The sequence below is a fragment of the Meleagris gallopavo genome, chromosome 29 (assembly GCF_000146605.3).
Source record: "Meleagris gallopavo isolate NT-WF06-2002-E0010 breed Aviagen turkey brand Nicholas breeding stock chromosome 29, Turkey_5.1, whole genome shotgun sequence".
NCBI lineage: Eukaryota > Metazoa > Chordata > Aves > Galliformes > Phasianidae > Meleagris > Meleagris gallopavo.
In genome coordinates, this window is record NC_015039.2 from 116,029 (window position 1) to 126,505 (window position 10,477).

General features: G+C 46.9%; 1 protein-coding gene and 1 pseudogene across 1 annotated transcript in view; one reads left to right on the forward strand and one right to left on the reverse strand.

The window, feature by feature from the left end:
* The first annotated feature begins 1,411 nt into the window (after nucleotides 1-1,411).
* Nucleotides 1,412-1,726, forward strand: LOC109371095 (annotated as a pseudogene).
* Nucleotides 1,727-10,234: 8,508 nt separating this feature from the next.
* The window catches only part of LOC104914551 (feather keratin 1-like), a 495-nt gene continuing 252 nt past the window's right edge, over nucleotides 10,235-10,477 (reverse strand). The window contains exon 2 of the mRNA XM_010724428.2: nucleotides 10,235-10,477. This exon is cut by the window's right edge and continues 1 nt beyond it. Coding sequence (XP_010722730.1) covers nucleotides 10,316-10,477 — 162 coding nt within the window. The 3' untranslated portion in view covers nucleotides 10,235-10,315.

Consider the following 10,477-nt stretch of genomic DNA (forward strand, 5'->3'; position numbering starts at 1 on the left):
GGGCACTTCGAGGCTCCAAACAGAACTTGATGGGTGGAGACAGTAGAGTTCAAAGGCTTGGAGAGAGGTGGGGGGATGCTGCTTCTCTTAAGTGCCTGTTATGGAGTCAGAGGACACAGTGGAAAGATTCTTGACAGGACAGGGAAGAGCCAGAATACCCAGAAAGGGGCTAGGACTAAACTGAGAGGACTCTTTGGGCTGAGGTTTGGAGGTGGCTTTAATCTGGCAGAAGTAGGAAAATATACAAGCCAGCAAACTTCAGTCCCAGCTTTCTAGGAATTTCATGGATGCCTTGTTGAGTGGAAAGCATGACACAGTGCAGATTTTGCTGGCAGGGATGGGCAGAAACTGATGAGACACAGCTGCCCAGGTATGGGGGAGTAGGGCAATGAGTATCCTGTCAAGGCTGGAGTGGGCAGAGTGGACAAGGCCCCAGACATGCAGAGGGTGTTTGTAGGAGACCCTCAGAGACAGTCCAGACAATGGAGGCAGTCAAACAGATGCACCAGTGCCAACCTAGAACAACATTAGGAGGATGAGAGTCAAAAGCAGACCAGCTGCCTGCATCCAGGGACATCAGAGGGAGTACTGAAGGTAGGAGAAGGGAACATGACACATCCTTCTGCACAGGAACCCTTTGGCATCCAACTGAGGATTGCACACCGTGGTGCAACTGGGCCCTTCCTGCCACTGAGCCTGCAAACAACGTTGCCCCAAGCTGCAAACATTATTGCCCCAAGTGAACATCCCCACCCTGCACATAACTCCTCTGGCAGCTGGGACTCATCTCCTGATGGCAGTGATGAGTTGCTGTCACAGAAATCCTTGGGCCTCCCACTCAAGCACTGAAAAGGAGCACTTAAGGTGGAGAAGGTGCAACAAAAAAAGGAAATAAAAGGGTGTAAGTGACAGAAACCAAAACACTGCCTGTATCATTATCTGGGATGCTTTGCATTTCAAATGAGCTTCTTAGAAAATTATAACCTCTACAGATCTGGAGCAGTGTGGGACAAATACTAAAGTCAGTCCAACTCTTCACTCTCTCATCCACTTCTCTCTGACTCCTTTGGATTCCTTTGGAATCTAGTGAGTACAAAGCTCTGTCCAGTGCTGAGGTGTGGGGCTCCCTGTCATGGGAGGGGAAGTGGGTAGAATGTCTGACATGGAGAGAGCAGGGGCTGGACTGAGAAGACTCTAGGAGTCTTGGCTGCCAAAGAGCCTTCCTGTTCCTGGCTCTCTTTGCACATTCCCATGAGGGACAGGTAAAGAGGACCCTGGGCTACCTCTGTCCATGAACAGCCCCTACCTAGCATGTGCCTTTGCAGACTTGTGGTGGGCTGCTAGGCTTCTTCTCTTATCTCCATGTTCTCCTGGTCCTCTCTCCCAACAGGTGCTCCTCCATACACAAAACATGTTCTGCTATGACCAGTGCCTGCCATGTCTGCAGTGTCGGCCCTGTGGCCCCATCCCTCTGGCCAGCAGCTGCAACGAGTCCTGTGTCAGGCAGTGCCAGGACTCCAACGTCGTCATCCAGCCCTCTCCCATGGTGGTGACCCTGCCCGGACCCATCCTCAGCTCCTTCCCGCAGAACACCGCCGTCGGATCCTCCACCTCCGCTGCTGTTGGCAGCATCCTCAGCTGTCAGGGTGTGCCCATCACATTGGAGGGCTTTGACCTCTCCTGCATTTCCAACCGCTAGCGTGGCAGAATGTGCTTCCCCTGTTAAAGTTACTGAAGGCAGCCACTATCAATCCAGGATATGCTAATGAACTGAGACCAGGCATTCCAGCCATTGCTTTCAGAGCATGCACAACTCCATCTGCAAAGGAAGGCATGAGGAGGTCAACTTCCTCCTTCAGAGAGGAGCTCTCTGAAAACATGGCCCATGCCTAATGTTCCCTCTTCTCTCTCTCTCCCTTTTTTCTGCTCTCCTGGACTGTGAGCTCCTGCTAAGCCAGTCTTGGATGGACCAGCTTCCTCTCTCCCTCCAGGGTGTGGGCAGACAGATGCCCATTGCAAAGCCCCCTCTAATCAATGATTCCTACCTACCCCTGATGCTCCCCATACCACGGCACCCTCTCAGAAGTCCTTGTTCCCCTCGTTCAAACCTTTAAACTTATTCTGCATCCTAGTCTGGATCTCTGTGTGGTACTTTCCTCTCTAGACGCTCTCCCAGGCTGCCAGAAATCTATGGCTTTGAGAAGATCCTTCAGGGTCAGAAGAGACCCATGTCCATTGCCAGACAGTGAGACACAGGCAGTGAGCTTGTTTCAAACACCGTCCCTTGAAATTGAGAAAAATTTCCCTGGCTCCCACATCCAGGGCCTGTCTTGCTGTGTCTCTGCACAGAAGTGCTCTCCCCAGCCTTCAAGCACATCCAGCAGATGGAGAATCCAACCAATATCCTAGAGAGGAGTTGATCTTCCCAGCCACAATGAGAGGTAGCAATGGCACTGGGACATGCTTCTGTATCTGGAAGCTTCTGCATGTCCTCCATGGCAGGTGACTTCCAAGTGGAACATCTAGGCAGAAAGGAAAGGCATCACGGCCTTTCAAAATCCTCTTGGTCACTGAGGACTCTGATCTGCTCCTCACAGGCACTCATACCCTTGTGTGAGACAGTCACCCCTAAAAGTATTGTGGGAAATGTGGTAGTATGCGGCTGTCTTGTGTTGGCAGAATTGACAGTGATCATGACTTTGCTGGTGTTAAAGTTCCTAGTGCAATGAGAGAAAAATGTCAGCACTGATGCTTTTTCTTTTCCTCTTTTAGTCATTTCTGCTCCACCTTGAAGGTTCCTTTTCATTGACAGGGCAGGTGGCTCAAGGATTTATGGGACAATCCATCAGTGCCACTGGGAGATGAATTCTCCTACTGGAGGGTCAAATACAGACTGAGGACATTGACCTGGTGCTGTGGTGTGCGGATTTTTTGCAGACCCAGTGTTCTCCATCAGCAGGGATCACTTGACTTTTTCATATTCCACTCTTCTGAAAGGTAGGAGTGCTTGTGAGAATGTTCAGAGCCCTTGTGAATTTTGAAGGGCTTTGATCATTATACAGACCTAGATGAACTTGGGACATTGCAAAGGTTTGTCTTTATACTATTGCTTTGGCTAAGCAAATATATTTAACCATTACCAGTCTTTCTAGAGAGCCTCGTGGCTAAAGGCTTGGGATCAAAGAATCAGAGAATATACTGAGTTGGAAGAGGCCCACATATCAAGTCCAACTCCTGGTTCCATTCAGGATCACACAAAAATCAAACCAAACATCTCTGACTGTTGTCCAAACATAGCATTCTTGCCGCTGTGACCACTTCCCTGGGGAGCCAGTCCCTGAAAACCCTTTCAGTGAAGAACCTTTTCCTAATATCCAGCCTGAATCTCCTCAGTGCAGATTTACATTATTCTCTTAGATCCTATTTCTGGTCACAAGAGAAAAGAGACCAGAAACTCAATGATAATTTGCCCTCATGAGAAAGCTGTAGACTGCAATGAAGTCATGTCTCAGGTTTCTCATCTAAGCTGAATAAGCCAAGTGACCTCAATCACTCCTCATACATCTTCTCCTGTAGACCTTTCACTACCTTGCCCAAAACTGCACACAGTATTTGAGGTGAGGTTGCATCAGCACAGAGTAGAGTGGTCCTAGGAGCTCTGCCTGAGTAGCAGGAAAATGGTTTTGTTCCACCTTTTAGATTGAGGTTTGGAAACTGCTTGAAGTTGACTGGTAGAAGAGATGGAAGATGGAAACTTTCAGACTTTATTTCCTCTTTTTGGAAGAAGGCTTGGCACCCTCTGGAGGCAAAATTGGAATGTGGCTCTTCTGGGCAATACCTGTGGGACTGGCAAACTTTCATGAGTCATGGGCAGGCAGATCTAGATGATCCCAATCTGAATTTTTTTTTTTCTCTGTTTTAACTTTAATTTTCTCTTTTAACTGTATAAGTTTCAATAGATCCAAGTGTTGGGTCCTGCATTTTGGTCAAACAACCCCAGGCAACCATACAGGCCTGGGGGAGAGTGGCTGGAAAGCTGCCTGTTGGAAAGGAACCTTTGTGTACTGATGCACAGTCAGCTGAATATGAGCCAACAGTGTGCCCAAGTGGCCAAGAAGGCCAATGGCATCCTGGCTTGTATCGGGAATGGTGTGGTGAGCAGGACTAAGGAAGTAATCTGGCCCCTGTACTCAGCATCGGTGAGACCTCACCTCAGGTACTGTGTTCAGTTTTGGGCATTTCAGTACAGAAGAGACATTGAGGTGCTGGAGTGGGTCCAAAGAAGGGCAACAAGGCTTGTGAAGGGCTTGGAGAATCCAGCCTGTGAAGAGAGACTGAAGGAACTGGGGCTGTTTAATCTGGGGAAAAGGAGGCTAAGCCTTACTGCTTTCTTCAAAAACCTGAAAGGTGCTTAAAGCAGGAGTAGGGTTGGTCTCTTCTCACTGGTGACAGGTGATAGGACGAGAGGAAATGGCCTAAAGTTGCACCAGGGGAGGTTTAGGTTGGATATCAGGAAAAACTTCTTTACAGAAAGGGTTGTTAAGCACTGGAATAGGCCCCCCAGGGAGTTGGTTGAGTCACCATCCGTGGATGCGTTTAAAAACCATTTGGATGTAGTGCTCAGGGACATGATTTAGCAGAGTTAGGGTTGTTTGATTACGTTGTGGTTGGACTTGATGATCTTTAAGGTCTTTTCCAACCTGAATGATTCTATGATTCTGTGATTCTCAGATTGATGTCTGAAACAGCCTTAGCTGAGAAGCAAGTATTATATCAGTATAAAGAAGGTTGGGCAGATTTTTGGAGAATATTGCCTTTTAACTTTGACCCTTGCCACACGACATCAGGCTCCCATTGCATCTAGAAGTCTAGAAATCCCCGAATCCATTCTTTTCCCAATTCCCTAGCTGCCTACATCCTTTAAGAGGCACACAATTTATTGGGAACAATAAATAATGCATACACTTGGTGCCTTACAGCTGTAATGCAAAGTCCTGAATGGAGATCTCTGAGTGTCTGGTTTAGAAGATGAGGGAACACTAGATAATAGCTGCCAATGTGTTTTCACAGAGGAGCTAAGCTGCAATGAGACATCTGCTAAACTGTGCATTACTCAGGATTATAAATAGTCAGTTCATCAGAGGCATCAGAGACCTGTTATCAGCTTGATGTGGGCTGGCTTATAGCTCTTAAGGAACAAGGATTGCTAGGGAAGCTTCCCTTAGTGATACAAGAAGTACCTCACTGTTTGGGATTTAACACCTGCCAAGCAGTGTTTGTGAAATACTTCTCCCTTTCAAAGCCCAGTCACCTCTTCACAAACATACAAGGCTTTCTCTCAAATTCCATCCTGGATATTTTCCTCCTCACTCCCCTCCCTTTTCCCTTCTCACTGGAAAGGCAAAAGAACTAATCTTCCTGCATTTTTTCTCTGTTACGAAAACCGGAATGGGAGTATCCTATGACTTTCCCTTCCCAGCTCAGGAGGTCATGTGGAAAGCAAGCATAAGCCAGCTCTGCAGTGAGATCTAAGGACAGGACTTTTTTGCCTGGCCAAAGTTTACCCCACATTGTCTGATGTGCGTAGCAATTGCATACTTCAAGTTGATGGCAAGCAAAACACTACCACACTGTTCTCTCACTCTCCCTTCCAACTCCCCCCTTACTGAGATAAAGACATTTTAATTAAATGAAAATAAAAACAAGCAAGCAGAATAAAACAGAATAAGTAAAAGAAGAAAGAAGTTATTTTTTACTTCCCTTTAGAGGAGCAACTCTCCTACAAATAAAGGCTGAAACAGCTGTGGTTGTTCAGTCTGGAGAAGTCTCCAGAAAGATGTCATTGCAACTTTCCAACATTTCAAGAGAGCTTATAAATAGGAAAGATATTGATTTCTTTCATGGTCTGAAAGTAATGAGACAACAGTGAATGTTTTTAAGTAGAAGAGGGAAGATTTAGATTAGATATCAGGAGGAAATTGTTTAGTCAGAGGGTGATGAGACACTGGAATAGGTTGCTCAGAGAAGATGTGAATGGAGGTGTTCAAGACCAAGTTAGTTGGTGTCCTGAGAAACATGTTCTAGTTGTTAGCAAGTGTGCCCACGGCAGGCAGATTAGAACTGCATGATCTTTAAGGTTCCTTGCAACTCAAATGATGTGATACTATGTGAGGAAAGTGTCTACGAGTTCTGTACTGTCAGTGGACTTCAGTCCCACTGCCTCTCTGTCCTGCAATTCCTTTTAGACATCAGTGCACAGCAGAAGTGGCCACTGATGGCCCAGACTGAGGAGCCAGAGCTTCCCTGGGAGGACAGCAGGCACACAAGATCATGGAAGGTGATAGAAGTGGAGAGGGAGAGTGGGGAAAACAGAGGTGAGAATTCCTACACTTGGGCTGGGAGGCCCATCTAGAAAATGGAGGGAGAGTGGGTGAGCTGGGTCTCGCTTCAGTTTGCTTCACATGGAGGGTGGGAAGTGAGGAAGGAACTGATGGTTACCAAGGTCCTTCAGTGGTCAATGCAACACACAAATTCACAGGCAGTACATATTCATATACATAGTTGGATTGAGCGTGCATTTCTGAAGTTTGCAGATAACACCAAGCTACATGGTGCTGTCAACTTGTTGGAGGGAAGGAATGCCATCCAGAAAGATTTTGCAAAGCTCAAGAGGTGTCATGTGTGGATCTCATGCAGTTCAACAAGATCAACTTCAAGGTCAACACCTGGATCATGGCAATTCCAAACATCAATACAGGCTGGGTGATGAGTGTATGAAGAGTAACTCTTCTAGGAAGTGGATAAAATACTTGAGATGAGCCAGAAATGTGTATTTTCAGCCCAGAAAGCCAGCAGTATTGGCTGCACCAAAAGAGGGATGGCCAGCAGGGCGAGGAGGGTGATTGTTCCCCTCTACTTTGTCCTTGTGAGGCTCCATTTTGGAGTACTGTGTTCAGGCCTGGGGCCAGCAGCACAAGGAAGTTTTGGAGCTTCTGGAGTGTCCAGACGAGGGCCACGAGGATGATCAGAGGACTAGATCAGGTTGAGAAAGTTGGGGTTACTTTGACTGTAGAAGTCCCTGGAGAGACCTTATATCAGACTTCCAGTACTTAAAGGAGGCCCACAGGATAGATGAGGGACTCAATCAGGGATTGTAATGCTGTAATGACAGGACAGGAGGACAGGACGAGGGGTAATGGTCTTAAACTACAAAAAAAAAAAGAGAAAAAAAAAAGAGTTTAGATAATTTATTAGAAATACATTTTTTCACAAAGAAATTGTTGAGGTACTGGAACAGACTGCAAAGAGAAGTTATGGATGCTCCCACTTTATGAGTGTTCAGATTGGATGGGGTTTTGGACAATTGGATCTAGTAGGAGGTGTCTGTGCTCTTGAAAGGGGATTGGAACTTTATGATATTTAAGGTCCCTTCCAGTCCACACTGTGCTGGATTCTATTATTCTTTTCAGGACTGGACAGAACTATCCAATGTAACTCCACCACTACTATTCACTTTGCTGTACATGTTGCTTCTTTTACTCTATTAAGCTCAACATTGTGAAGCAAGAAGTAAGGAAAGGGGGACGAGTGTGTCATAGAGAAGGCAGAGGCCAGAGATTCCTAAGAGAACACAGGAAAACCCATTCCAAGAAGTAGGCAGATCAGATATGCAGGGCAATGAGAAGACCAGCTCCAAAACAAAAGCTTGATAACAGTAAGGAAACACACTGTCATAACATTTTTTGAAGAAAAAATACATATATGTTTTAGCAGCTTTGGGATCATAGGATCACAGATCTTGTTATCTTGCTTTTTGCTACCACTTCTGCCCCTCTGCAGAGCTCTCAAGACATATCCAGAGAAGTGTCTAGTTCCTTGGCTGGGAAGCTGAGCCATTTGTCTGGTCCTGTCCTTAGTTGGCAGTCACACAAAGAAGGTCCTATGGCCATAAGGTCATAGCATAAATCAAGGTAGAAAGAACTTCTGGAAGTCAGTATGTCCAACCGCTTGCTCCAAGTGTACCATTGCTTGACAGTTCTTGTGTCCCTTTTCCTCCTATTCAGTGCAAACCTTAAGTCCACTGTCTCTTGTCTTCCAGTACTGTCACAACACTGAGCCTTGCTCTGTCTTCTGGAGGTCCTCACTGCATCTACTCCAAATGTGCTCTTAGATCTCCCATCAAAGCCTGTTCTTTCCCATGCAGAGCAAGCCCACAGCTACTTCTCACTGGTTAGGTGGTTAGGTGCTTGAGGCCCTTGATTACTCTGCCTAAGCTGAGTATAACTTGCTCTGCCTGGCGAATGTCTTTCTTTCAGCACAGCCCCAAGCTGGGCTTAGTATTCAAGATGCTGTCAGATAAGAGCTGAGTATACTGGGCTTATCACTTCCCTCAAGTTCGTGGTTATGCATGAGGTCATGTAGCCCAGGATTCTGTTGATGTTTTTGGTATCTGGAGAAGCTGTTGGGAATCACATCTTTTTTGGTGAGTTGCCACAAAAGCAGTTCTTTCTGGCCTCTCCCTTGATCTGCTGTTATAGAGGGCTTGAAATATGTAGAATTACTGAATCATTAAGGCTGGAAAAGACCTCTAAGATGACCATGTCTAAGCCAGTATTAAGCTAGCATTGCCAAATCTACCACTAGATCATGACCAGAAGCACCACATCTACACATCTTTCAAATAACTTCAGCCTGTTCGAATGCTTCACAAAGTGACACGAAGGCTGGGGCATAGCAGGACAACTGCCAGTAAGGACTCTGGGTGTTACGGTGTACGGGGGTGTTCTAGAGCAATTCAGCAGCTCCAAATCCATAGATGCAAACCTCTCTGGAAACCTTTGTTGCTGGCAACTGAACTATTTGGGAGACCACGTAGATGCCCCTTTGACGCATTCAGAATGCTTCCCTGTACCTCCTCCTGCCCGTATTCTCTTCCTGACCTCCCCTGCCCATAGTTTTGACTAGGATGCCCAGGACAGAGATGGAAGTAGCAGGACATGAATTGCCTGCATGGCTCAGTGGTGTTTTGACTAAAAAAAACACACGTAAGCACCCACAAGTTGCATGCTCACTCAAAATCAGCAGGGGGAGATAAAAGTAAAATCAAAGGTAAGAAAAACACAATGACCACATAAAGATAGTTTAAAAAAAAAAAAAAAGGAAGGATAAACAAAAAGAAAAAACAGTGATGTCAAATCAGTGTTTCCCTGCCACCTGCCAGAAGGAAGACCAATGCCCAGTCAGCTTCTAAAGAACACTTACTTGGGAATGACTGCTCCCTGCTTTATAGACAAATATGATGTGATGTGTGCACACAATATTCCCATGGTCATTTTGGGTCAGCCATCCACACTGTATGTCCTTTTAGTCTCTTTCTGACTCCTAGTCAGCTCTGTGCGGGTGCAAAATGGGAAACAGAAAAGGCCTTGATCCTTTAGCTGTGCTAAAACCTTGTTGCGCTACCTTTGCTGCTTAACAACACCTTTACAACACAGCATCATATGGGCTGTGGTGAAGAAAAATGTCTCCGTCTTAGCCAGTCCCAGTACAGCCCGGTTCCCAAACTCCCTCTACTGACCTGCTCTGGGACTGTTTTCTGCCCAGTACCACTGTGTCAAGAGCAGAAGGAATTGCTGCTCCTGCTCTGCTGTCTCTCCCTCTGTTCCCTTCAACAAGCTTGTGGAGCTCATGCCCTCCCAGGGCCTCCAGCAGCTCTGGCTCTGCAGTCAAGACCAAGAGTGAACATCTTCTGCATGGTGTACATTGAGGCCAAGGAGGCACGTCAGGACAGAGAAGCAAAAGGGTAGGTCTGAATGTCAGGGATACTGCAGGACTCATGGGCACCCCCCTCATGCATGAGTGGCAGTGATTTCTAAGAGAGCAACAGCGGTGTCGCAACCTTTAGGAAAGGTGCAGCGTTCCAGTGTGCAAAGACACCTATTGAAATCCATAGAGCAACGCATTTCCTCCTGGCAGTTTTTGTCCGGAGTGTCCCCTGGGGAAGGACAACGCAGAGGCACAAGCTGGAATGCAATAAAACTTTAATGTGGGAAAAGAAGGAAACGAGGTCACTCTGAGGGGAGGTCCTGGTGCAGGAAGCAGCAGGGACAGATGACAGTCTGCACTGTGTGGCATGCTGAACATGCTGACTGCTGTCCATCTACCTGTTCCACACAGAAAGAAGGACCACCAGGTCCTGTTTGAAACAGATGGCACACACTACTCAGCCCTTTTTTACAAGATCCCAATGCTCGGTTCCCAGGATGTTACCACCTCAGTCTCTCGGAATCTTCCTCCAGGACCATGGCCAGCAGCTTTAGCAGGGGAAGCACCGTCTGCCACAGATGCCGCTGCCAAAGCCAGAGAGGCCAAAGCCTCCAGAGGAGATGGGCACACCCTCAGAGCTGAGGATGCTGCCAACGGCAGCGGAGGTGGAGGATCCGACGGCGGTGTTCTGCGGGAAGGAGCTGAGGATGGG